Here is a 23,699-nt window from a genome sequence, read left to right on the forward strand (position 1 = left end):
GAAAAATCCATCCTGGTCTTTGCGAAAAGGATGAATCAATCTCCATTAAGGCGCGAGATAAGAAGTGGTAGGAGTGGAAATCTGGGCTACATGAACAGGACTCCTCGTAGCATCAAAATCCTGGGTTTGATTTATTTCTGTCACGTCCCGGAAACTCACACGGACAGTAACATGAATTTATAAACTTTTCTTCGCTGTGTGCCGTCCCAAAATATATGAAAAAATTATTTTTTTTTTCTTGCTGCGAATCAAACATAGAATTGGGGAAAGTAGCGCGTCAGAAAGTGGAAGATATTGTGCTTTTGATCATGTTTTTTAGTGTAAATTGTTCGTTAAATTATCTATTTAATGCTATCTTAGGAGTTGTTTATATTTTAAGTCAACTTTGTACACAGGCTAATCGGGACTGGACCTCCAGTTTAAAGCGGAATCCGAACGACTGTCCAATATGCCTCGACCGGGTATCGAACCCGGGAGCCCTTGATTGCAAGCCGATTCTTAGGAATCAACAACAAAAACATTGAGCATGTACGTATCTTGAAAATTACTCGATCACCTCAATCCAATATGGAGATTCTATATTGATAATCAGCCGCAGCGTTTAAATTAACGTGCAGCAGCAACATCAGTAACTTTAATGGGATTCAAGAGATTTTGAACATGAACATGGAATGAAAATATTGAGTTTGAAATTAATGCAATAATTCTTTACCTTAAAGCCGTATGTAGGTTTCCCACCAGCTTTGAGTTGTTTCGAGTGGCAATAAAAATATTAGTTGCTTGAATGAGATTCAAGGTCTCTTGGACAAGAAGATGATGAAAATTGTTCAATTTGCAATGAAATCGATAACTCCTTTGCGTAGAATACAAGTAGGAAATCCTTCGCACATAGCTACATAATTTCAGGTGTCAGTGAACTTTGCTTAGAAAACAAGTAGGAAATCCTTCGCATATAACCACATGATTTCAAGCGATTTTTACTGTGAGAGAAGACTCCTTTTATAAACATTGTATTATTGTAGGCGAGGCTCTCGTCATGCTTCTGGAGCGCGAGTTCTGGAAACTTTTAAAGCAGAAAGGCTGGTTTTATGACGACATCACAGCCTTTTCCTGTTAACTGCGCACGGATCTTTTTACGATTCCCTCCATCCATCCATTGTACCACTCCCTTCTCTATCCTTCAAGGTTTACGACCCTTTAAAAAACTAACGTGACATATTCCATTCTCCAGACCTTTCATTCCTTAAATTTACTTAGGAGTTCTAACAACGGTATTTCACGTTTTATGCTCCTCTTTCAGTCTACTTTATAAATTCTTCACATGCTCCTTTACCCTTCTTTGAACCCTGTTCACTGAACGATTGTACTAAGGAAATATCTTATTTTGAGAATTGTCCATCACTGACAATGCTGTATTTTGGAATCAAGTATACGATTTTTCATAGAAATGACTCAGAATTACGTGAAGGTGCTTCTAGAAAGATCTTATGCCACTTTGGAAAGCTGACACACAGATATTATTAAAATGTGTATTGAATTTCTAATTACAAGAAAATGTATACGCCCGTTGTCAGATAAAATTCTCCCTTTGATATAATCCATTACTTATGATATTATTGGTAGTCTACAATTCACAAATTCGTGTCTTTTCCTAGCATTAGGTGTCTACAAGTGAAGAATGTGAAGATGGTCAAGATCCAAGAAATCAACAGGTAGGTCAAGAAGAGAGAAATAAATTTTGCTCCTTTTTTACAATATAGTGAATTTACATTGTTATATACCTGTGCTGGGATTTGATAAAATTGAATATTTCGAAATCTAAAATTGTATTGAGTTGTGGTTAAGATTTGTTCACGTTGTTTCTTAAGAATTATATTCTTGTATGCGTGAAGTTTTGTAAAAACATTAAATAAAGTAATGTGGCCATTTCCCACCCAGAATGAAGTCTGGAGCATTAATAATTAAAGAAGTCTAAATATCTTGTTAAAGCACAGCTTTAGATGTCGTCGACCGACCTTGTGATAGGGGCTTTTCATTGAATAAAAATATATATTTTCTTAATTTTCTACTATACCTAAGTAGGGGGCGATTAAATAAATGTTAAGGAAAATGCTCAAGAAAAAGTAATTAAAAAGTCAAGAATTTTGTATTCGTTATTTTGGTAGATACCCTGTTTACGTTGTTCTAAAATTGAATATTTTTCATTGAACATTTTATTGTAATATATCTTGTTTATTATGCCATGACAGCGCTTGAAGTGCGGATTGTGCGGAAGTGTGGATTGTATCCCCCAGCTTACTCATTGCCACCATGTTGCAGCCCCAACTAGCCCAAGTCTCGAGTAAACATTTCCCAACCTAACAATTTCCACTTCAAGTACTGGCCTATGTAATTTAATTTGTGGGTTACTAAATGTATATTTTATATTAGTTGAATGATTTATAACTAAATCTTCTCGAAGGAAACTTTTGTAGATGCAAATCATGTTTGCGTACGTTTCATATTCGAATCAATATATCCAGTTTATTTCCAAAAAAAAAAAGGTATAATGAGACTGACTGCGCTATATATTTCCAGAACACAGCGCGTCATCGACCAGGACAAATCTGGAGGAAGAAATTCCAAGGTAATGATGACAACATAATGATTCGGTTATTGTCGCATGCTTCTCGATGCGGATTTCAAAATCTAGACCTGTGCTCGACATTCACTTGCCAATAAGCACACTTGGAAGTTATATGCACTAGCAAGTCTTTTGCATATTAAATTGCAGTCATGCCGTGCAAGTAAGTTGGCAAGAGAAACCGGTTGTTCGCCACTAATAGCTCAATAACTTTGTGTGGAGACACAGGTTCAACTCTTTATCTCAGCGTGTAGTCTGCCGATGGCCACGTAAAATCAAAAGAAGTTGTTTATTATTCAAGACTACAACGATAGACAGGAACTTGAGCTTAGGCAAACATTCTTCGACTTGGTAGGCGTGTGTGGTCGCTCGAATCCTTGTGTTGAGACACTCGGAGCCTTGTGTCTGCTTATATTTTAATGTAAAACCTTTCGATGACTAAACTTGGTCATATAAATTACATCAAGTACCAGAGTATAGCCTATGCATGTGCGTTTCTAAACCATCTTGTTTTCATAACCCAAGAGAATATCGGCTGTGTATCGCCATTGAAGGCCACGTAGTAGAGCTCATTCTACTATAGAACCTACCCGTCGCAAAGTCGAAACCAACAAGAAGAAATAGTGCATGCATTCACGTAAAAAATTGTTAAATTTTTCCTTGTATCTTTGGATGATAACTTTTTTCCTGCTTCAAATCGTAATATTGAGTTTTTATCTACCTGTACAACAATATAGTATGTGTCCAAACTTGGTCATAGCCCAAAGGGGACAAACACTTTTTTTCGAAGGGAACAAACGACATTTTCGCAAGGAGGTAAATGCTATATTTTGAATTATTTGCAAATGAAATAACATTTATTTTACTTTCCACGTAAAAAAATAAGAAACCACAATAAACGGAATGAAAATTTTCACCACTCGTTTTCATGTGAGGGCAAGTGCACTTTGTCCCCTGCTGAATACGCCAATGTGTCTAAATCTATCTCCGTATCTTGAAGGATTAAATGGTACTTACCTTTGACCTCTTTATGTTACATGGAGATCCATCAATCCCCAACCAGTCAACATGTCCTAATTTTCCAAAATTTCCGCTCAACCTGATTTTTATGTGACTACCGTATGGTGGTGCCGCATACGCTCCGTTCGGAGAATCACGGTCATTTAACACAGGAGAGAAGGAATACACAATAACTCCAATAAAAATGAAACCAGTTATTCTTAAAAAATAATGAAACTTAAATTTTGGTAATTTTGTATTAGGATCACCCTGTACTTGCAATTATTACGCAAGGAGATCCAGAAAAGTCTCTCGGGAACCAATATTTATATTCCCAAGGACTAATTTAAACATAATATTGGAATGGAATTTAAAATTTTCTCATTTTTTTCTTATTTTCCAATACCAGAGAGATAATTAGTACATGTTTAAACTTAAACCGATATCAATGCAAACTAATAAAGGAGGCAGAAGATCGTAACACAAGGGACGCTCTAAGAGAATTAGTAAGGGAGAGAGTGAAAAAGAGAAGCTGAAAAGTAGATAGAAAACACTTAAAAGAGATTAAAATTCAAACAAGAGATGGATGAAAGCGAACAGAAGAAAGGAATAAATATGAAAGGGAAATTAAGAGTAAAGCAGAATACACACGATGGAAGCTGGATAAACGCAATATAATATCTGAGTAGAAATGAAGCCAACACACTATTACCTTTGTCCGTTGATCTATGATTTCGTTTTCCACAGCACAGTGTCTCGTTCTCTACTGCTACCGTTCCAAATCTATTTCCATCTAACCTTATTTTCATTCGATTTCCTGCGCTGTTTGCTCACCTCGTGCACTAATTAATCGAGATTGCATTGTGGTTGCATTTATCGTCTCTTTCCCTTCCTTTAATCTTCCTGCCTTATTTATTGAACGTCCATGTAATTTAAGACACGCACCTTTAATGATTTTCGATTATGAATCGGGAAATTATGAGACAGTTATGGCTGTTAATTATGTAAGCGGTTGGGCTTAACACTGTGTTCCTCTTATGATTTCTGAGCATGGAAAATAACACACGACACGGTAAATTCGTAGAAAGAGCAGATTCAATTTAGACTTGTGTTACATGCTGGCTTGTTTATAGAAGTAGGTTAGGAAATTGTGAAGCGCCGTCGTTAATATAAAAGTTAGAAAACTTATACAAAGTAGGTGAGAAAAATCGAATTTATCATTTTTTTAAAATTGTAATGTATTATTTATTCAACTAACCAGGAGCAAGTTAATTGACAGCACTTCAACGAGAAGAGGTGAAAACATCTCGGTGTAACCCATTTCAGAAAATATATGTTTAGTTTTCTCACTGTCACTGTAAAGACTGTTTATTTTAGAGCGTACTATGCCAATTTGCACGATCATAATACTATTTGTTTCATTTGTTTGAAGTCAGTGGAGGAACCTTGGCGCAGAAAAATGTAGCAAGGAATTCTGTTTTCTTTTTGCAAGACAATGCTCCCTCACACAAAGCTGGGAAAGCACTGGTTGTTTTGAAGGAATTTGGGTTTCGGTGCAAGATCTTGCTCCGTCTGACAATTGTGTATTTCCTAACCTTAAAAGATCCAGAAAATACAAATTTTGCAAGGATTCAATGCTGATAGGAGCAACAGAGCAGCTTTTTTGCAGCCCAGACAAAATAATTATTGATGGAAAGGTTAAAGAAACTCGAGACACGGATATGCCAAGTGTGTTGAACTTACAGGTAAACATGTGGAATAGTAAGAACGTTTTATAGCTGTCATTTACTTCTTGGTCGGACCGTGAACTTTTCTACCGCTCCTCTTATATAAAACGGTGGTAAGATCAGTAACAACTTATAGCTCGGACGTACGGACAATGTACAGACCTACAAAAACTAAACGTGGAGAATAAGGAACAACGACGAAATAGATGGAATACTTGGGACAAGTAAGTTGGGATATGTCGAAAGAATGGAAGAAGAAATATTATCCAAGAAAATAATGATAGAGAGACTATACTCAAGTGAGAGAAGAGGGAAACGAAAATCGAAATGGACAAATGAAGTTATCCACGGTATTAAGATGAGAATAAGGGAATGGAATAATAGAGTTCAGAAGAAGAGACGATTGGAGGAATGTTATGGTGGAGGCCAAAGTCTAGCAGAAATTGTAAAGCCAGATGGTGAGGCAATCTTAATTTGAAATGAGGAATGCTGAACTCTTGTTTTTGATATTACTGTAATACGGCTATGGAAGTGTAGGATATATTTGTTTTAGTAACTTTATTTGTAAAGGTATACTATGAGCTGGCAACTGTGGCCAGGCACTAGTTTTTTTTTCTACTGCAACCACTGCAAGATTCTGTGACATACATACAAATGTATATGTCGGGGGCAAGTACTGCCAATTCGTTTGTCATGCATGCTATCTTTGTGACCATTTTTGTTTAACGTTTTGGAATTTTTCGTTAGTTCTTAATAAATAATTCAACACGAAGGAAGCCAACAGGGATGGATATAAGATTGAGAATAAAGGTTGAATCGTAAGGGTTAAGGGAAAGGGAAAAGTTCCTCTTAAGAGAAAGCTGAGTAATAGTACAAATGGTTATCCGGTTTATCCAATAAGTTGCAATCTAGCAAATATAGGATCCATCAGAGAAACCATTAGGCATAGTATTTAAATGCAAGGTTTTGATAACATTATGGAACCAAATCTTCTAGTTTTAATCACGCATTTATTTAACTGAGATTCAGGTCTGACTTTATGAAATAACTTTACAGAATACTGCAGTGAGCATGTAAGTTTCATAAATTTGTCAAATACGATTATAAGACTGATGAGAGAGAGAGAGAGAGAGAGAGAGAGAGAGAGAGAGAGAGAGAGAGAGAGAGAGCATTTCTTTCTTCTTGTAAAATAGACAATCGACAGTGTAATAAGAACCTATATTAGAATTCACCTTCATTTCATATGAATGGCTTATTGCAGAAAGGGACCTGAGTCACATTTTTGAGGTATCGGAGTTAATTTTTTCATCTCCACTGTGTCTAGCAGCATACTGCAGGGGGGTGCATTGAGGGTTGCAAAATTAACTATTCATTATGTTGAATATTTGAGCCAACAACGGCACATTTCTTTCTTACACTATTAATATTATACGATTTTTCATTGTTTTTCTCAGAATTGTGCAAAAGTGACTCAGGTCCCTTTCTGCAATAAGCCATTCATATGTAAAATTGCTATTGGCAAAACTAACTTATCTAAGTTTCATGTAAATTTAAGTATTGAAGACTTAAATTATTAAACTCTACCGGTTAAATCTAATATGCATCCACAACAGTAAGGCTAGCTGACAAAGTTTTAAATCCTTTACACCTATGACTGATCTTTCAGACGCTCTTATCTCTCTCACGGCTGCTTGTGGACAAAGTCAATTGTTAGCAGCACGTTTACGGTATCTTATCGACCAATACGAAACCACTAGCAACGTCGTGCATTGTTGTAGATTGCATTATCTTATTTTTATCATATGCGTAACAAAACATTTTATCATTGTCATCAGAGGGTTATAGTTTTAAGTGCAAAAGAATATGACTCAGTACTTTTATTAGCATGTAGTACATGCACTCATGCATATTCAGTATAATTGTAATCACAGATAGCAAATACATAAAACACAAATTTTAACAATAATTTATGTATTTTGTTCAAAATATCACTTTCCACGTTAACTTTTAAGTTTTAAGTGCACAACGAAAATAAAAAAAATCTGAGAAGAAAATACGCTGCCAGAGGTATACCCCTGCATTTTGACCCCCTATTTCAGTTCATTAGTGTTTATAAATATGTATTAGATAGTATAGCAATATAAACACAAGAGTCAGGCTACAAAATGACTACTGTCGAATTAAAAATTAAATATAGTAGAGTTTGGATTCCATGCAGAATTGAATAAGCTAAATTTTGATGGAATTCGTTTTTATGTAGGTCTACTGGTTAATTTTTAATTGGAGTCCAAACTCGAGTATCTATAATTTATAATTCGATAGTAGTTGGGAATATAGAATTGAAATGCACTTTAAGCAATTTTTGAAATAGTACAAAGTCGAAGCTCTATAGGTTATAACAAAATATTTGCCGAAGATAAAGTTATTGTATTTTCAACTACACCATACTTCTCAAATTAGTGTAACGTTCCTTGATTTATTTCCATATACTATTTAGTTTCTCTCACTTTTTTTTGTTAGAGAAAGGACTGCAACCTTCTTACACTCTCATTACCCTGCATATGTTGCAACATCATTCCAATAGATGGCACTGGGTGTCTGCTGACAACGTATAATCATGTTCGGGGCATGATCTTATCTTTTATATTTTCCTTCTTCTTGCTCTTTAGTAGAAACGCAACTTCCAGTTACTTTTAAACTAAGTTTAACTGTGAGTGAGCGATTTCAAAGATCAATAAACTGTAATGGAGTTAACTTTTAACAAGCAGTAACTCGACGAAATAACTGGAATGAAACCAACCTTCTGAGAACATTTGTGTGAATTGTTCCGGAATGACCCATCAGAGCAACAGTGGAAACATTGACGTATCCATCCGTTTCCTTATCTGGGATGACAAGAACCGAAACTCACATTTCTTTCAGGGACGTTGGATGTTTCCCGAGATGTTTGTGCTTTGAAAGCAGATTTTCAGCTGTTCGAAACATCTGTTGCGCGTCGTTGTTAATGGTTCGAAGTATCGGATTGAAGCCTACGCGGTGGAGATATATTGGTATTGTAAAAGTTGCTTCAAGAAGAGGAAGTAATGAAATTTCATCTTCTCGTAGATTCCAAGATTTTATAAGGAGTTGGGGCAGTCAAAGGATATCTCCAATTTCTGGAATGTACTTTGCACAATCTCAAATCCTACGTAAAGGCTCTATTCGTCACAATACTGGGAATATTAATTCTTTACTAACTTTGAGGTCTCCTACAAGAGTAAACGTATTTATTAATGCATAAAAGTACATAAAATCTGTAGTATCAAGCAATTATCTAAATGCGTCACATATTTCATATGCTCTAAAATGCATAACATGTTAAATGTTATTTTCAACTTACTGTTCCAGGGAACGTCTTTCAGAGGTTTATTAACAAACTAACAAGAATGTTATAAATATGATCAACAGAAAACTCATGAAAATTAAACAAGTAGTTTGAACTAATGGCAGGTTGAAACACACAACTACAAGAAAATGCATTACATTTTAATCGCAGTACAATTTAGCATTCCAGCGCCTCATTTCTCTTAACCTTCCAATTTCTCTTGTTGCATTAATATATCAATCAATTGCATCATTGAAATACATAAAATGAAGTTGATGCATTTTGTTTTCTTTGTGTACCAGCATCAAATACGAGCACAAATATAGGTTGTAAAGATTCTTTCACAAGGAAATATACACATAATGAACAAAGTTTTACTAAAGTTATCTTCTGCAATAGATGTTCAAATTGGAATTGGTTATGTCACAACCTTTTAAAACTTGTTCAATGAAAATATAATGATTATTACGCCAAATTTATATCTCTGTGCTTCCACCGTTTATTTCTTGTCATGTGACAGATTTTGACTGAATGATATGAAGGAAAACTGTTTGGAATTGCAATAGTACTGTGCCATCAGCTCGAACAGTAAGAAAAGCGCGGAAATAGACAATCCAATAAACCAAGAAGTAAACGCTCCCAGCATTTCTCTCATACCTATAGCACTTGCTTCGGCCATGTCATCTTCGTATATTAGTGGATGATGCTTCAATACCATATGTTTCTCCCAGTGGCCAATTATCCCGGTATCCCTCAACCAAACAATGACCTTGTTAAATTTCTGCAGCAGTGGGGATCCCTTTTTCATCAGGAGCCCAAGGTACGAATACATCGATTCGCCACTCATTAGATGTAATTGAAGAAGAGGGTCTTCCTCCAAGTAATCAATCCCACGTATGTTTCCAGAAGACGTTTTCTCAACGGCGATGCTAATTTCATCGTTCCTTGCGAGAGTGTTGAGGATTTCGACATCCTCTTCATCAACAAATCTGTCCACGATTTCCTGAATATGCTTGTCAACCGCGCCTTCCAGAACACTTAAGAAGCTCTGCTCTTTACTTCCCAAACTCATACCAGATTCTGCCAGATCTTGAATGGAATCAATAGGCTTTAGAAAGGCGGGGACGGTAAGGCACGATATGAGATTTGTGTTGAAAGCGGTGGACAGCAAAATGGACGTGAAAGTTGTCCAGGTTAGCATGAGCCTCACGAACGCATATGCAGTTGGAGATGCAGGCTGGCCAATGAGAAGGCTTACGCAGCTCATAAGCGACACTGTGTATTCTAGATAATGACTTTTAAGAACTGAGGGAAGCAGCGCGGAATGGATTCTGGCAAAAGTTGTCAAAACAAGAGCGTTCAAGAGGAGAAAAATTACAACATATCCCCACATGTCGCCACGGAAAGGTTTGTATATGGACCACAACTCGTGCACCATCCTCGGCCTCGGGGTCAGAAACGATGTAGTGGATCTGATGTTAGGTGCAGTTAAATCCCCGAGCCCGTAATAGAAGCTACATATGTACTGCCCTGGTATCCCAGCAACGTAGTCGCCGTTCACAACAGAACCGGCCAATCCGGTTACTGTACCGTTGTTCAGTATTTCTCCAAATCCCCCACTTACTACATCCATACCCATGGTGGCATTGTAAGTTTTGCAAATCTCTAGAACCATTCTAAGATTTGAACCTTCGTGAGAATGATTTCCGGGAATTGCGTAGGGACTGTAATCTATCATGCTGAACCTCAAAGCAATTCCACATAGATCATCTAGTTTGTCTGCACAAATATTGGAGGGATTTGTAAATGCATGTCCATCCCAATAATCGACTACCTTTAGACCATTTGGGTTCAAGTTGTAGCCTACGTCTTGCGTTCTAATTCTGTACATTATTTTCTGGAGCTCATTACTATCGGCTTGCATTGGATTTATAATAATACTGTAAGGAGCATACCTGAGAAACTTTTCATCAATCGCACTGTTAATTTCTTCACTTTCACACCCAACTATTACATACTTCATAACATTTGGCTGTTGGACTGAATTTAAGGCGTCGTAAATTGATTGTATGACACGCAGTATATTGCAGGATATGATGATAAACACTTTACAACCCATGTCCATTGCACTGACAAATAATTCAGTTAGGTTAGTAGTAGAAGCATTGTTGTCCGAGACAATTGAAGCTGGCATCTGCAGGTGGTCTGACAAGTGTCTAATTGCATCTCCCAATCCATAGTACGTGTCGTGTGTTATCACTATGCATTTTTCCTGGTAGAAATAATTTATGACTATTCCTCGTAACAATAATTCCAGGCTGTGGCTGCGTTCGATAACGTCATTCTGTTGATGAGTAATTTGTTGTTTAGTGACAGCTCTCTCCCACAAAGTGGAAATCAATATAACAGGAACTAACCACATAATCTGAAAGTATGAAAGAATTGAAAGGAACTTAATGTGATTGGTTATAGAGATGTTTCGTAATTAATATTTATTACTCATAAATATATATAATATTAGGATTGAACCGATACCAGTTTGAACCGATACCGATACTCTTACCGGTTTCCACAGGTACCAATACTTGAAAATTTTAACAATTAAATTGTTCAAATATTGATTATTTTTTCGGGGCCTGCCCGATGGCGTAGTGGTAACGTCGACGCCTTGAAATCAAGGAGTCTCAACACCCGGTGGAGGCACATAATGGTTCGGATCCCACTTTAAATTGTACATCCAGTCCTGATTAGCCTTTTGTGCATAAAGTGGACTTAGAAAAACAACAAAAACTCAAACTCAATATTATTGTTGGCGTCTGGACCTACCGCCAGTATAATCCATGTAGGGATGTGTGTGTTGTCCTGTGTTATGTTCTTCATTGTGCTGAGTTTCCCTTCACAGCCCCAGATTTTAACTGAAGTAAGAATATTTTAGACGAAATTACAGTTCTGTTTTAGTCATATTTTACTATGGTAAGTGGCTGGACTTCGTATAATGTGTCGGGTGCAAATAGTCTAAGTGCTGACGCACCCAAAATTACAAATAAATTCAATTAATCAAATTACTATTATTGTGCAACAAGATACACAAAAAGGGCATTATATATACACACAAACATTACTCCCTCCAGACTATTAGAAAGTTGTTAGGAACTTTCTAGCAGGTGGCTTTCACTTGCCAACTGTACTTTCACCTAAATGGCTAAACATAATTACTTTCATATAGAATGTGGTTGGACTTTTTATCTCACGCTATTTTTTCCTTCATTTTTCTCCCTTCTCCTCTCCTCTTTCTCTCTTGTCCTTTCCACTCTTTCTAACACCTTCTTCCATTCTTTGTTTAACTTAAGTCCCCCATTCCAGTTCATTGTGTCTTCTCCACCTTTCTTCTCTATTTCCTTGGCTTCCTTCCATTTTCTCACTAGCATTCTCTTCTCCCTTCCTATCTGCTTAGCCTCATCCCACTCTATGTCATGTCCTGTTCCTCTCGTGTGTTTAAATATTGCATTTCTCTCTCTCTTAAGTCGTACATCATCCCTATGTTGTTTCAACCTGTCTTTCAGCCTTTTCTTCGTTTCTCCTATGTACACACTCTGACATTCTTTACATTTTACTTCGTAGATAATCCCTTCCTCTTCCTCTTCTCTGTTCTCCTTTTTCTTGCTTGCATTCTTCGCTATTCCTAAGATGCTTCTCCCTCCCTTCCTGTAAGTTTTAATTCCCGCTTTCTAAGCACTTTGCATATCTTTTCTGTGGTCTTCCCCATACTCCTTATTCCAAACCTTCTCTCCTCGTTTTCTTTCTCTTCCAATTCTCCCCTGCCCGTTTTCTTACTTCTTCTGTTTATGTCCAGTCTATCCTGCTTCTCATAGCCATTTTTTTCCAGCTGTTTCCATAGGCTATTTATTTTGCCTTCTTTTTCACATTCTTTGATGCATATTTTCTTGATTCTGGCCTCCATATTCTTTATGAAATTTATTTTTGTCACCTCACTTACATCACTTCTTTTGTGGCAGAATACCTCTGCTGCACACTTCTTCTGATGCCAAGCGGTTTCAATTTCTTCTCCTCTCTTCCTTTTCATCAATATATCTAGGTAGCTTAATTTGTCTTCTTCTTCTATTTCAAATTCCAATAATATCCCTCTTTCTTCATCTTGTATTTCTTTGGCAAAAATGTCGAGCTGCCTCTTCGTTCCCTTCCATATGCCAAAACAATCGTCCACATATCTGCAAAACAGAATTATTTTGTCACCTCCTTTTTCTATCACTTTCTTTTCCCATTCATTCATAACCAATTCAGCCAATGCTGGGCTTAGGCTAGAACCTATATTTAGTCCTTCACTCATTAACATTATTTTATCTCCCATTATACTATAACCGTTATTCCAAATGGTTTCCAGCGCCTTCACTGCCCTTTCACTATCCCATTCTCCTATAATTTCTTGTCCCATTCTCTTTTTAATAATGTCCAAAACGTGTCCCCTCTTGATGCTCGGGAACATACTTTTCACGTCTAATATGTATATGTGTTTGTGTGTGTATTAAAACGGGATAAATAAATTTAGTTTGATAATTATAATAAATATTTAAGTATAATCATTACAGATATTTTAAAGTAGTTTTGTTAATATTACAGGAGCAGAAATTTTAACTTGAAACAGTTCGTAAAACCAAACAGCAAAGCACCAACGAATAATACGTTCAGATGTTGTCTCTTCGTCTCATGCCTCTACCACTTTACTGTAGATTCATGCCATATTATGGCTAAGTTTAAGCTCATAAGACAGAATAACGCACAGCTCGCTCCTTCATATCAAGTTGTACAGATCATTCTTCCTCGACCAAACCCTGTGTTGGAACCTATGCAGCAAGGCCGCAAATAACAGTAGGAAAGGGGAGAAAGCGAACGAGCGGAACAAAGCAGTGTCCGCAGCTGCAAACTGCTGGTAGCTGTAGCCGCGTTTTTCCTCCATGCACTCACTTCCCCTCGCATTACTTGTTTTCGTTCGCTTCCTCCCAGATTCCAGTGGGTGGTCCTGTCTAGTTTGCTACACTTTTTGACACCAGATGCAGTGCATTTTCATCCTAGTGTCAGTTTGGTGAAAATTGCGTTCAACAAAGCAGACGATGTACGTAAGAATAGCGGCGTGGATTCAACAAGTGCCTCTCTGCTACTTTAAACGTACATACGATATATTTCATTGGTTAGCAAGCACCATGTGACCACTGTCCACGCCGTACACTCCTCCAGAACGTAGTGTAAAAGGCACAGGCACCAAATACACTACATGGCACCAAATCTACGAATTAGACGGCTCGGTGTTGCACTTTGTAACCAACTAGACGCGAGAGTACAAAGAGAGTCAAGAAGTGCAGCAAACTATACTCTGTCCAGTTTATCTCTGGAACAAGCGAACGAAAACGAAGTCTCTGCGCAAATAGTGCAGTTACTATAGGTCTTTTCAGGTCTTGCGGCGGGCGCTCTAGATGCTGGCAACGGAAGTGGGGAGCGTGGAATTCGCCGCAGACCAACCAGACAACAGCGGTGGCGCCGACAGATACGACGTGGCGGAAATAAGTAATACGTGTACCTCGTTCTACAGTCTGCTGCGTTTCTTATCGCGCTGAATTGGTCGCTTTCCCGCTCAACACTTTACTTGCCAGCTTCTAGAGCGCCTACCGTAAGAATTAGAAAACCTTCGCACCAGCTTCCCTCTGCCCACTCGAATTCCCTCCCTTCTCTGCCGCTATGCGCGACGTTGCTCTGGAGATAGCCGGGACAGAGTACAGAAGGGGTTTGTATGTAGTGAGTTGGGCTTCAACTCATATCAATGACGTTGCGGACATGTTTGGTATAAGCCAGGTGCATATAGCTCATCCGAAAATTGACCATTACTTTCGGAACAAGCTGTTGTTATTATTCTTACGTTTACGTTTCCTATTCTACAATTGAAAAATCCTTGTGCACGTAGAAAAAATTTCGGAAAAGCTGAAGTGCCTCTTTGAATTGGTTGACGTCTTCGTAACGATCTATGAAATAATTAGAAATATCAATATAATGAACCTCCAAATCCCAATTATTCAGCCATCATTTTTCCAGACAGGAACTTGACAATCAGGAATGCAGTGTCAGACATTACCTAAGCAATTCATGGTCATCAACGGCGTAAACAGGTGAAACTAGGAAGAGGATACAGGATAATCTGCATTTGATTAGAAAAATCGATCGTAATAAATATCTGGGAGGAGAGAGGTCATTGGTCAGTATTACAGCGAACAATGATAGGGGCAGAACGAGGATTGAGCGAGGAAATGTTGGAGGAGTTGGACGTCAAACTCTCGCCGTATCGTACAGTCACGATCATGATTGCTCACCGTGAGAAGCCCACCTGAGACAGGTATAGATACTTTTCCATCTACCATGTTGATCCAGTCTTAGGGTGTATAAAACTCAGGTGTTGTGTTTTGCCATTCATACGTGTGTAGTTATTACCTCTCGCACCTTACTATCAAGTTTACCATGAATAGCGAGTTGCTCCATAATCAAGGATGAATGATCAGTGAGCTACACCAACCCAGTTCGATCCCACATACCGAAGGGTATGTTACGTTTTAAATCACATCTAGTTCCAATTTCAATATTGGTTTTGTGAATTCACTGCTGGGATATTATCTATAATTTTCAGATTATAATGTATGTAACCATAACCATTACTACTTACTTCAGATATTAAAGAATTGCCGAAGCATCGCAAATCACGGAGCTCTCTAAAAAAATAGAGGTGAACTCGGCTCTTTGATCGAGACGACATTGAAGAATTCACGTGTTAAGTCTCGCCACAAAACCGGACCAATTTTTGATAGAATGCATACTTGAGGATTATTCGGATGTTTAAATATTCTTATGCGTGCAAAAGGGAAGTAAGTTATTATGAATAACGAGGGTAAAGTAAATATAGATACTATTTATATTGCGCTTAGAGTTCGACTGTGTACTTAATCATATAAATATACACAGATCCATAGTAGAAGTTGAACGCGATAAGCTCAATCGCTATTTAATATTCGCAATTCATTTGCACGTACTTATAACTAATTTGCACGGGTTTTAATTAATTTGCACGTACTTAGAATTCATTTGCATGTACTTAGAGTACTTTACATTTATGTATTTGCATGTTTATAACTTTTTATGAATATATATTTATTTATTTTATGAAAAATATGTATATAGAAGGTAATTAGAGGTACTAAACGGTATGCATATGGTTTTATATTCATTACTGCAAAGTATGTAATGTATGAATCGATAATAATTAATGTTTATAATATTGAAAATAAGTTTTCTATGGTTTATGAACCGCTATGAACGGTAGTAATGGCTGTAGGTACAGGTCCAATTACGATTGGGGACGGTCCCGGTACTCGAACCCGAGATATGCAACGTTAATAATTAGTACTATGCAATAATTTCATTAAGTTATGAAACACGATGATCTCAGACGCTAGACAGAATACTGTCTCAGAATCTCGACTCGGCGGTGAGGGTAGACAGAGAGAATGAATTAATATTCAGCGCAGGTAGACGAGAAAGGAATTCGGGGAGTGTGCGTTCAAGGTCAAATGACGTCACAACGTCAGAACAAAGAAGGAATCTGATTGACCAATCAGAGAACGCGTCGGTAGATTTTCAGAACCGGTTTTTTCAAGGTTAACCAGTACGCAAGAACAGAGGAAAGCTATGCAATACTGTAGGGCAGGGGAGGGATTCAATCAGACAACAAAGGATGTCTGAGAATGCGCAGCAAGGGTCAAATCTTTGAAGCTATGCGGTTTCCGCCGCCAATTAATATTCCGCTCAGGTTTGCCACCAAGGCACAGGACGCTTTAGCGCAGGTTTTTTTTAACTGTACCATGAAGAAGGGAGAGCTATTAGGGACGGGGCCTACAGTTTTCACCATTTGCTTTTATCACGGGATAACGAACCTAGGACCCTTTGATTATTGATTTAGGTAGTAAATGTATGTTACTGTGTGCTATTTAACTTAATTTTGAGTTTATTTTTTACCATACTTTGACTTTATGTCAAACATTTTCACAGCTTATCCTTATTTTTACAAAAATAACACTATTTGTACTATTCAGGCAACATTTTTTATTAAATTTTGGACTCGCAAAGATATTTTTACAACTTTTTAACTTATTATTTTACAATTTTATGTTAATTTTTTACCAAGATAACACTATTTGTACTATTCAGGCAACACTTTTATTAAATTTTGGACTCACAAAGACATTTTTTTCAACGTTTAACTTATTATTTTGCAACTTTATATTAATTTTTTACCAAAATAACACTATTTGTACTAATCAGCAACATTTTTTATTAAATTTTGGACTCACAAAGACATTTTTTTCAACGTTTAACTTATTATTTTACAACTTTATATTAATTTTTTACCAAAATAACACTATTTGTACTAATCAGCAACATTTTTTATTAAATTTTGGACTCACAAAGACATTTTTTCAACTTTTAACTTATTATTTTACAACTTTAAGTTAATTTTTTACCAAAATAACACTATTTGTACTATTCAAGCAACATTTTTTTATTAAATTTTGGACTCGCAAAGACATTTTTTTTCTACGTTTAACTTATTATTTTACAACTTTATATTAATTTTTTACCAAAATAACACTATTTGTACTAATCAGGCAACATTTTTTATTAAATTTTGGACTCACAAAGACATTTTTTCAACTTTTAACTTATTATTTTACAACTTTATGTTAATTTTTACCAAAATAACACTATTTGTACTATTCAGGCAACATTTTTTATTAAATTTTGTATTTACAAAGAGATTTTTTCAACTTTTAATTTATTATTTACAAGTTTATGCCTATTTTTTGCTCAAATAACACAATTCTATCTGTTCAGGAAAGACTTTTAGTTACATTTTCGACACACAAAGTGTGTGTTCTCAACGTCTATCTGTTTATTTCACAAGTTTAGGCTTATTATTACCAAAATAACACAATTCAATCTGTTCAGGAAAGACTTTTAGTTATATTTTCGACACACAGAGTGTGAGATCTCAATTTCTATCTGTTTATTTCACAAGTTTAGGCTTATTATTACCAAAATAATACAATTCAATCTGTTCAGGAAAGACTTTTAGTCGCATTTTCGACACACAGAGTGTGTGATCTCAATTTCTATCTGTTTATTTCACAAGTTTAGGCTTATTATTACCAAAATAATACAATTCAATCTGTTCAGGAAAGACTTTTAGTCGCATTTTCGACACACAGAGTGTGTGATCTCAACTTCTATCTGTTTATTTCACAAGTTTAGGCTTATTATTACCAAAATAATACAATTCAATCTGTTCAGGAAAGACTTTTAGTCGCATTTTCGACACACAAAGTGTGTGTTCTCAACTTCTATCTGTTTATTTCACAAGTTTAGGCTTATTATTACTCAAATAACACAATTCTATCTGTTCAGGAAAGATTTTTAGTTACATTTTCGACACACAAAGTGTGTGTTCTCAACTTTTATTTGTTTATTTTACAAGTTTAGCCTAATATTTACTCAAATGACACTATTTATATTATTCAGGCACCATTTTTATTACATTTTGGACTCTCAAAGACACACACACACACACACACAGAGTGAGAGACAGAGAGAGAGAGAGAGAGAGAGAGAGATTTTTTCCAAGTTTACAGGATTATTCTCTAGTTTACTCAAATAACACAATTTAGATGTGTTTTGAATTATGTTTTGGATGCAAAAGTATGTTTTGACAAGTTCTACCCTTTTATTTTACAAGTTTAGGCTTATTATTACTCAAATAACACAATTTAATCCAGTCAGAAAGGATTTGTTATTATATTTTGGATGCACAAAGAGAGGTTTTCAACTTTTTTATTGATTTTTTGCAGGGTATGTATTAATTTTTATTTATTTTGTTTTGTATCATATATACATTTACAAATTTTTAACTTAGAGTTTAGTATTTATTTAATTTTTTCAAAAACAAGTACTTTTAGCTAAAATGTAAGCCACAGAATATATTATTATTACTATTATTATTAGGGTTTACTGATTTCCACTATGCTATTTTTGGTTCTGTATTTCTATATGTATTTATTTAGGGCAGGTTACGCCTGCCACGTAGGAAAGTTTGTTTATTTTAGAGTTTGCTGAGTATTTTGTTACTGCTATACTAGGTAAAAGTTTTCTAAATATACCAGATAGAGCTCTATATACTTTTGTTTTTGCTATTTTGGAGATGATGCGATCAGCACCACTCTCCATCTGCTTTTTATTTTATGTACCCAATATTATTTTGAGGCTTAGTGGATTCTAGAGCCTATTTATGCAGGAGAGAGGACTTGAAAATTTTGATCTCAGACAACCCACAACTATTTGTCAGAGTATTTTAAAGGATATTTTATACTTATTATGTGCCACTAGAATATCAAAGCTTGCTTAATTTTTATGTCTGTAACGCATTTATTGTATTTCTAGCTAAGGCTTACTGGATAAAGTACACGAAATGTTTAACATTTCAACTATTTGCTTTTATACGAGGGCAATTTTTTAGTGTAACGAAAATTATGATATGTGTATGAGGTCTGAAACCCCTTTACCGAGGGTCCATATTTGGACGCTTACTAATATTGTTTTTTCCCCTTACATATAACAATTTAACAATATAATTACAATACGAAGTTAACAGACGGCTTAGGGGCCTAGTTCCACTTTCCAAACTTTTTTACTATTCTAGAAGAATTATTTAGCTTTATAACCTTTTTCAAGGTATTTTTGAAGTATTACTGGCTTTTTTGGGTGCATCAACACTTGGGTTATTTCCATTTGGTTTATTATACGAGGTTTATTTTTTACTCTAAGATCAATATATGTCTCCGAGGACTAAAATACATTTATTGAAGCTAAAAGCTTAGGCTGTAACTAGGGACTTAGCATGTATATCGACAATTTATAGGACAACACGAACCTTACAAAGGATTATAGGTGACGTAGGACCACACGCCAGAGCTTTGTTAATCTGCAAGAAGCAGTTGCAACTAATGCTATGAGGATATAATGTTAATTTTTCATTGTTTCACAAGGAGGCTATTTTTTACACAACCAATATTTGCTTTTTCAAGTAACTACATGTACCAGAAGCACACATGCCAACACTAACTAGATTTTGATTTATACTATCTCAGGTGCTAAATGTATCAAGAACACTGATTGTACATATTTTTGAGAATCCAACTATATCAGGATTTTTCTATGTAAGTATATTTTTATTGACTGGCTTATTTAACAGATCAAACAGAAAGACGGCAAAATTCACTAAATGTAGGTGATTGCATGAAAATAACTAGATCAAGGGGTGACCAACAGTGAGCTGAATGTATATATAGAGGGTTGCGCTCTATTATTCTCACCTTCGCTGGATTGGCGAAGGAACGCACTTGTGGGCGGTAGAACCTGAACGGGCTCCATCATGGCATCGGAGACTCGAAGCAGATGTTTTGGAGGATGAACCCAAGTAGGGTCATAGGCGCTACGACCAATTTGGTCATTGCTTTTTATATGAGGAACCAATTTGGCCCACTCCCAAAATTAACTTAGATTGCTTATAATTTATGAAATTTGAAGTCTGCACAAGATCCGATGACAAAATCTAAAATTGTAACAACCCTGCCAGGGACTTGAACCCTGGACAGATAGGTTAAAAGCCTAGCGCTATACAAACTAAGCTACCTGCATTTTTAAAAAGTTAGTTATGTTAAGAAATATATTGAAACACCTGAGAACACTCTTGGTCTGGTTCGACAGAGAAGGAGACAACATTTCCAAATTTTTACAGACTGGGTGTATTTTTCCACAATAGAGGCCTTCACTATATGTAATTCGAAACGCTAAAGTTCAGCTAGCTTCCAAAATTGAGGTAAAGATTGTGTTTGGCGAGATTAACAAGTTACAATTATATCCAGTTACGGACAAATAAAGCTAAAAGTCTCAGATTTGCTGTACTAGCCAAGTTTTAGTAACATTTTCTTCACTTTAGTACAAATATCAAAGAAATAGGTATATTTTATTTATAATTTGACAAAATGTACTAGTATTTAATTCACAAAGTTAGGTAAAAAACAGTATTTTTTTAAAATATTGTTACTGCCTTCAAATTTGATGTTATTTAGCCACTAACAACTGGTTTACACTGCTTGGCATCCTTTAAATAGGAAAAGAAGGAATTATTTGTTTAGTATTTTTACTACTTTATATTTATTTAAGAAAACAATTCTACACTTTACCTTAATTTTAACAAATTGTTACTAATTTATATATCAAAGTTATGTTATTTAGAGTGCATAAAGGCGTATAAAGTTAATATTTGTACTTATCAGTTCAACTAACAATTATATTTTACACACAAAAGATACAGTTAAATTACTTGAATCAGAGAATAATATTTTACAGTAATTGATTCATTCAGCACTAGTCAGTACTTTTATGCATCAGAAAGTTTTCTTAATTTTCTATTACGCATGCTATTTTGGGCTATTCTTAAAATGTATTTCTAGGGCAAACTGGTTAAATTTTCTGCTTATAATGCAAAGTTGACAGTTTTCGCACAATGCATTGTACATTTGTTATATTCTCTATGTACAATCCAAATATTATGCTTATTTAATGTATAACTAACTAACTCTCTACCCTTCTTAAACCTGAAGTTTCATGGCTGCAGCAACACATGCCTTTCATCTGTCCCTGTCCTGAGCAAGATCTATATAATCCTTTCCTTCCCCACCAATTTCCTTTAGGTCCATCTCTAAATTATCCCTCCATCTTTGTTTTGGTCTTTCTATTGGTCTTTTACCATCAGGTTTCCCAACAAGAATTCTGTATACTCTTCTTTCCTCTCCCATTCGTACCACATGATCTACACACCTAAGTCTTCTTGATTTAATTATTCTAATAATATCTGGGTATGAATACAAATTATGTACTTCCAAATTATGTAACCTTCTCCACTCATCTGTCTCCTCATCTGTTTTAGGCCCAAATATTTTCCTAAGGATTTTATTTTCAAATACTCTCAATTTATGTTCCTTTTTCAATGTAAGGGACCAAGTTCATTTACTGTATTTAACTTTTATTTCTTGTAATTAACAAAAATTAAAAGCTTATACTGTAGTTATTATATCTTTTTCTATCAGCTTATTTTGAAATTAATATTATTAGGTATAGTCTTTGATTTATAACTATATTGCTTTTTTATCAATTTATCTAAGAGTACACGCAGACAAACACATGTGTACACACTTTTATGTAAATAGATATGCTTTTTTTCAATATTTTAGTATGAAGATTGCACTTTAGCTATTTAAGCAAGGGTAGGAAAGGTAGGATTTCTGAGAATTTGTTGCAGGATTTTGTTGTCCAAGTATAGATGAGAACTGAGCTGGGAGACTGTTTTGAACCTTTTCATGAGAGTTTGCATGTGAACTGTATGCAAATTGAGCACTATTGACTATGCATGCTTCTAAGTTTTGCTGTTATTTTACATCAAGTCTGTGAGCCTGTAGTCAGTTTTCCCATTTCAAGTAGTTTTTATTGATTGTATTTGTATATGTTGTGGGGACTTAGCAGTTTTATGTTATGAGGCACTTTGTTGTAGAATATTTTTACATGATTGTTTTGAGATATTGAGTGTCTGCTGTTTTACTTGTAATTATTTACCTTCTTGTGTTGTGTATTTGACTATATTTTGTCCAAGTTCGTATTATTTAGAATAATTGTTATTGACTTGTAGATGTAGGGAGTAATAATCCTTTGCAAGATGCCCTATACTTTAGTCTGAACATTATTGTTAGTGTTCACTTTTGAAGCCTTAGTATTCTGGTAGTATTATTAATGTAGAGGTAAATTAGGCTGAAACGTAGGCATTTTTTCTGATAAATTATACTCACTTAGTTGTTTCAGCAGGTAGAAGTTGCATGATGGTTTACTGCTGATGATGTTAATTTGCTCTTCTTATGTACTACGTATGATGTAGCTTACTTGAGTAACTGGAATTTTCTACTGAAAAAAGGATTGCTTGTCTATTTTATTCCTATGTTGTTGAGTTTGTCCATAAGCAAGCCATGTTTTTACTCTATTCTATGCCTTGGAAGAATCTAGTTATATTGTGTTTGCAGTTTTATGCTTCTCTAAGGTTTCAGCTATGTAGTTTTTAAACTGTGCTATGGCTTAACTATTGATTTCTTTTTCTGGATGCCATGTTGGTTCTGTGTATTCCTTTTGCTGCTTGAATTTGACTTAGGTTGTTTTTTTTCTTTGAATTTTAATTACTTTAATTTTACATTAACTAACATATTTTACTTTAACAACAAAAGAATTTACTCTAGTTTAAAAACTTCTTCTAACAAAAATGTACTATTATAACTTTTAATTTTAGAAAATTGTATTTTTAAAACTTTAACTTTGAAAAATTGATTTTTAATTACTTTAATTTTACATTAACTAACAAATTTTAAATTAACAACAAAATAATTTGCTCTAGTATAAAAACTTCTACTAACAAAAATATACTATTATAACTTTTAATTTTAGAAAATTGTATTTTTAAAACTTTAACTTTGAAAAATTAAATTTTAACACACTTTGACTTTAACAATGTACTTTGAATTTTTTATGTAAAAAAATATTAAAAAATAAAAAAATACTGAACAAATAAACAAATAAGGATGTAAGAAAAAAAGCAAACAACCTAAGTCAAATTCAAGCAGCAAAAGGAATACACAGAACCAACATGGCATCCAGAAAAAGAAATCAATAGTTAAGCCATAGCACAGTTTAAAAACTACATAGCTGAAACCTTAGAGAAGCATAAAACTGCAAACACAATATAACTAGATTCTTCCAAGGCATAGAATAGAGTAAAAAC

The 23,699-nt window shown here is 35.2% G+C and overlaps 1 protein-coding gene and 1 long non-coding RNA gene across 2 annotated transcripts in view; one reads left to right on the forward strand and one right to left on the reverse strand.

Moving 5' to 3' along the window:
- Positions 1–23,699, forward strand: part of LOC145988949 (uncharacterized) — a 436,658-nt gene that overhangs the window by 121,623 nt on the left and 291,336 nt on the right. The window lies entirely within an intron of this gene.
- The window catches only part of LOC145979482 (uncharacterized), a 41,099-nt gene continuing 25,953 nt past the window's right edge, over positions 8,554–23,699 (reverse strand). The window contains exons 2-3 of the mRNA XM_083112405.1: positions 9,371–11,138; positions 8,554–8,597 (exon numbers count right to left, since the gene is read on the reverse strand). Of these exons, the coding sequence (XP_082968531.1) occupies positions 8,554–8,597; positions 9,371–11,138 (1,812 nt within the window). The remainder of the gene's footprint in view (positions 8,598–9,370; positions 11,139–23,699) is intronic.

This window comes from Lepisma saccharinum, chromosome 1 (assembly GCF_977018435.1).
Source record: "Lepisma saccharinum chromosome 1, izLepSacc3.1, whole genome shotgun sequence".
In the NCBI taxonomy this organism is placed as follows: Eukaryota; Metazoa; Arthropoda; class Insecta; order Zygentoma; family Lepismatidae; genus Lepisma; species Lepisma saccharinum.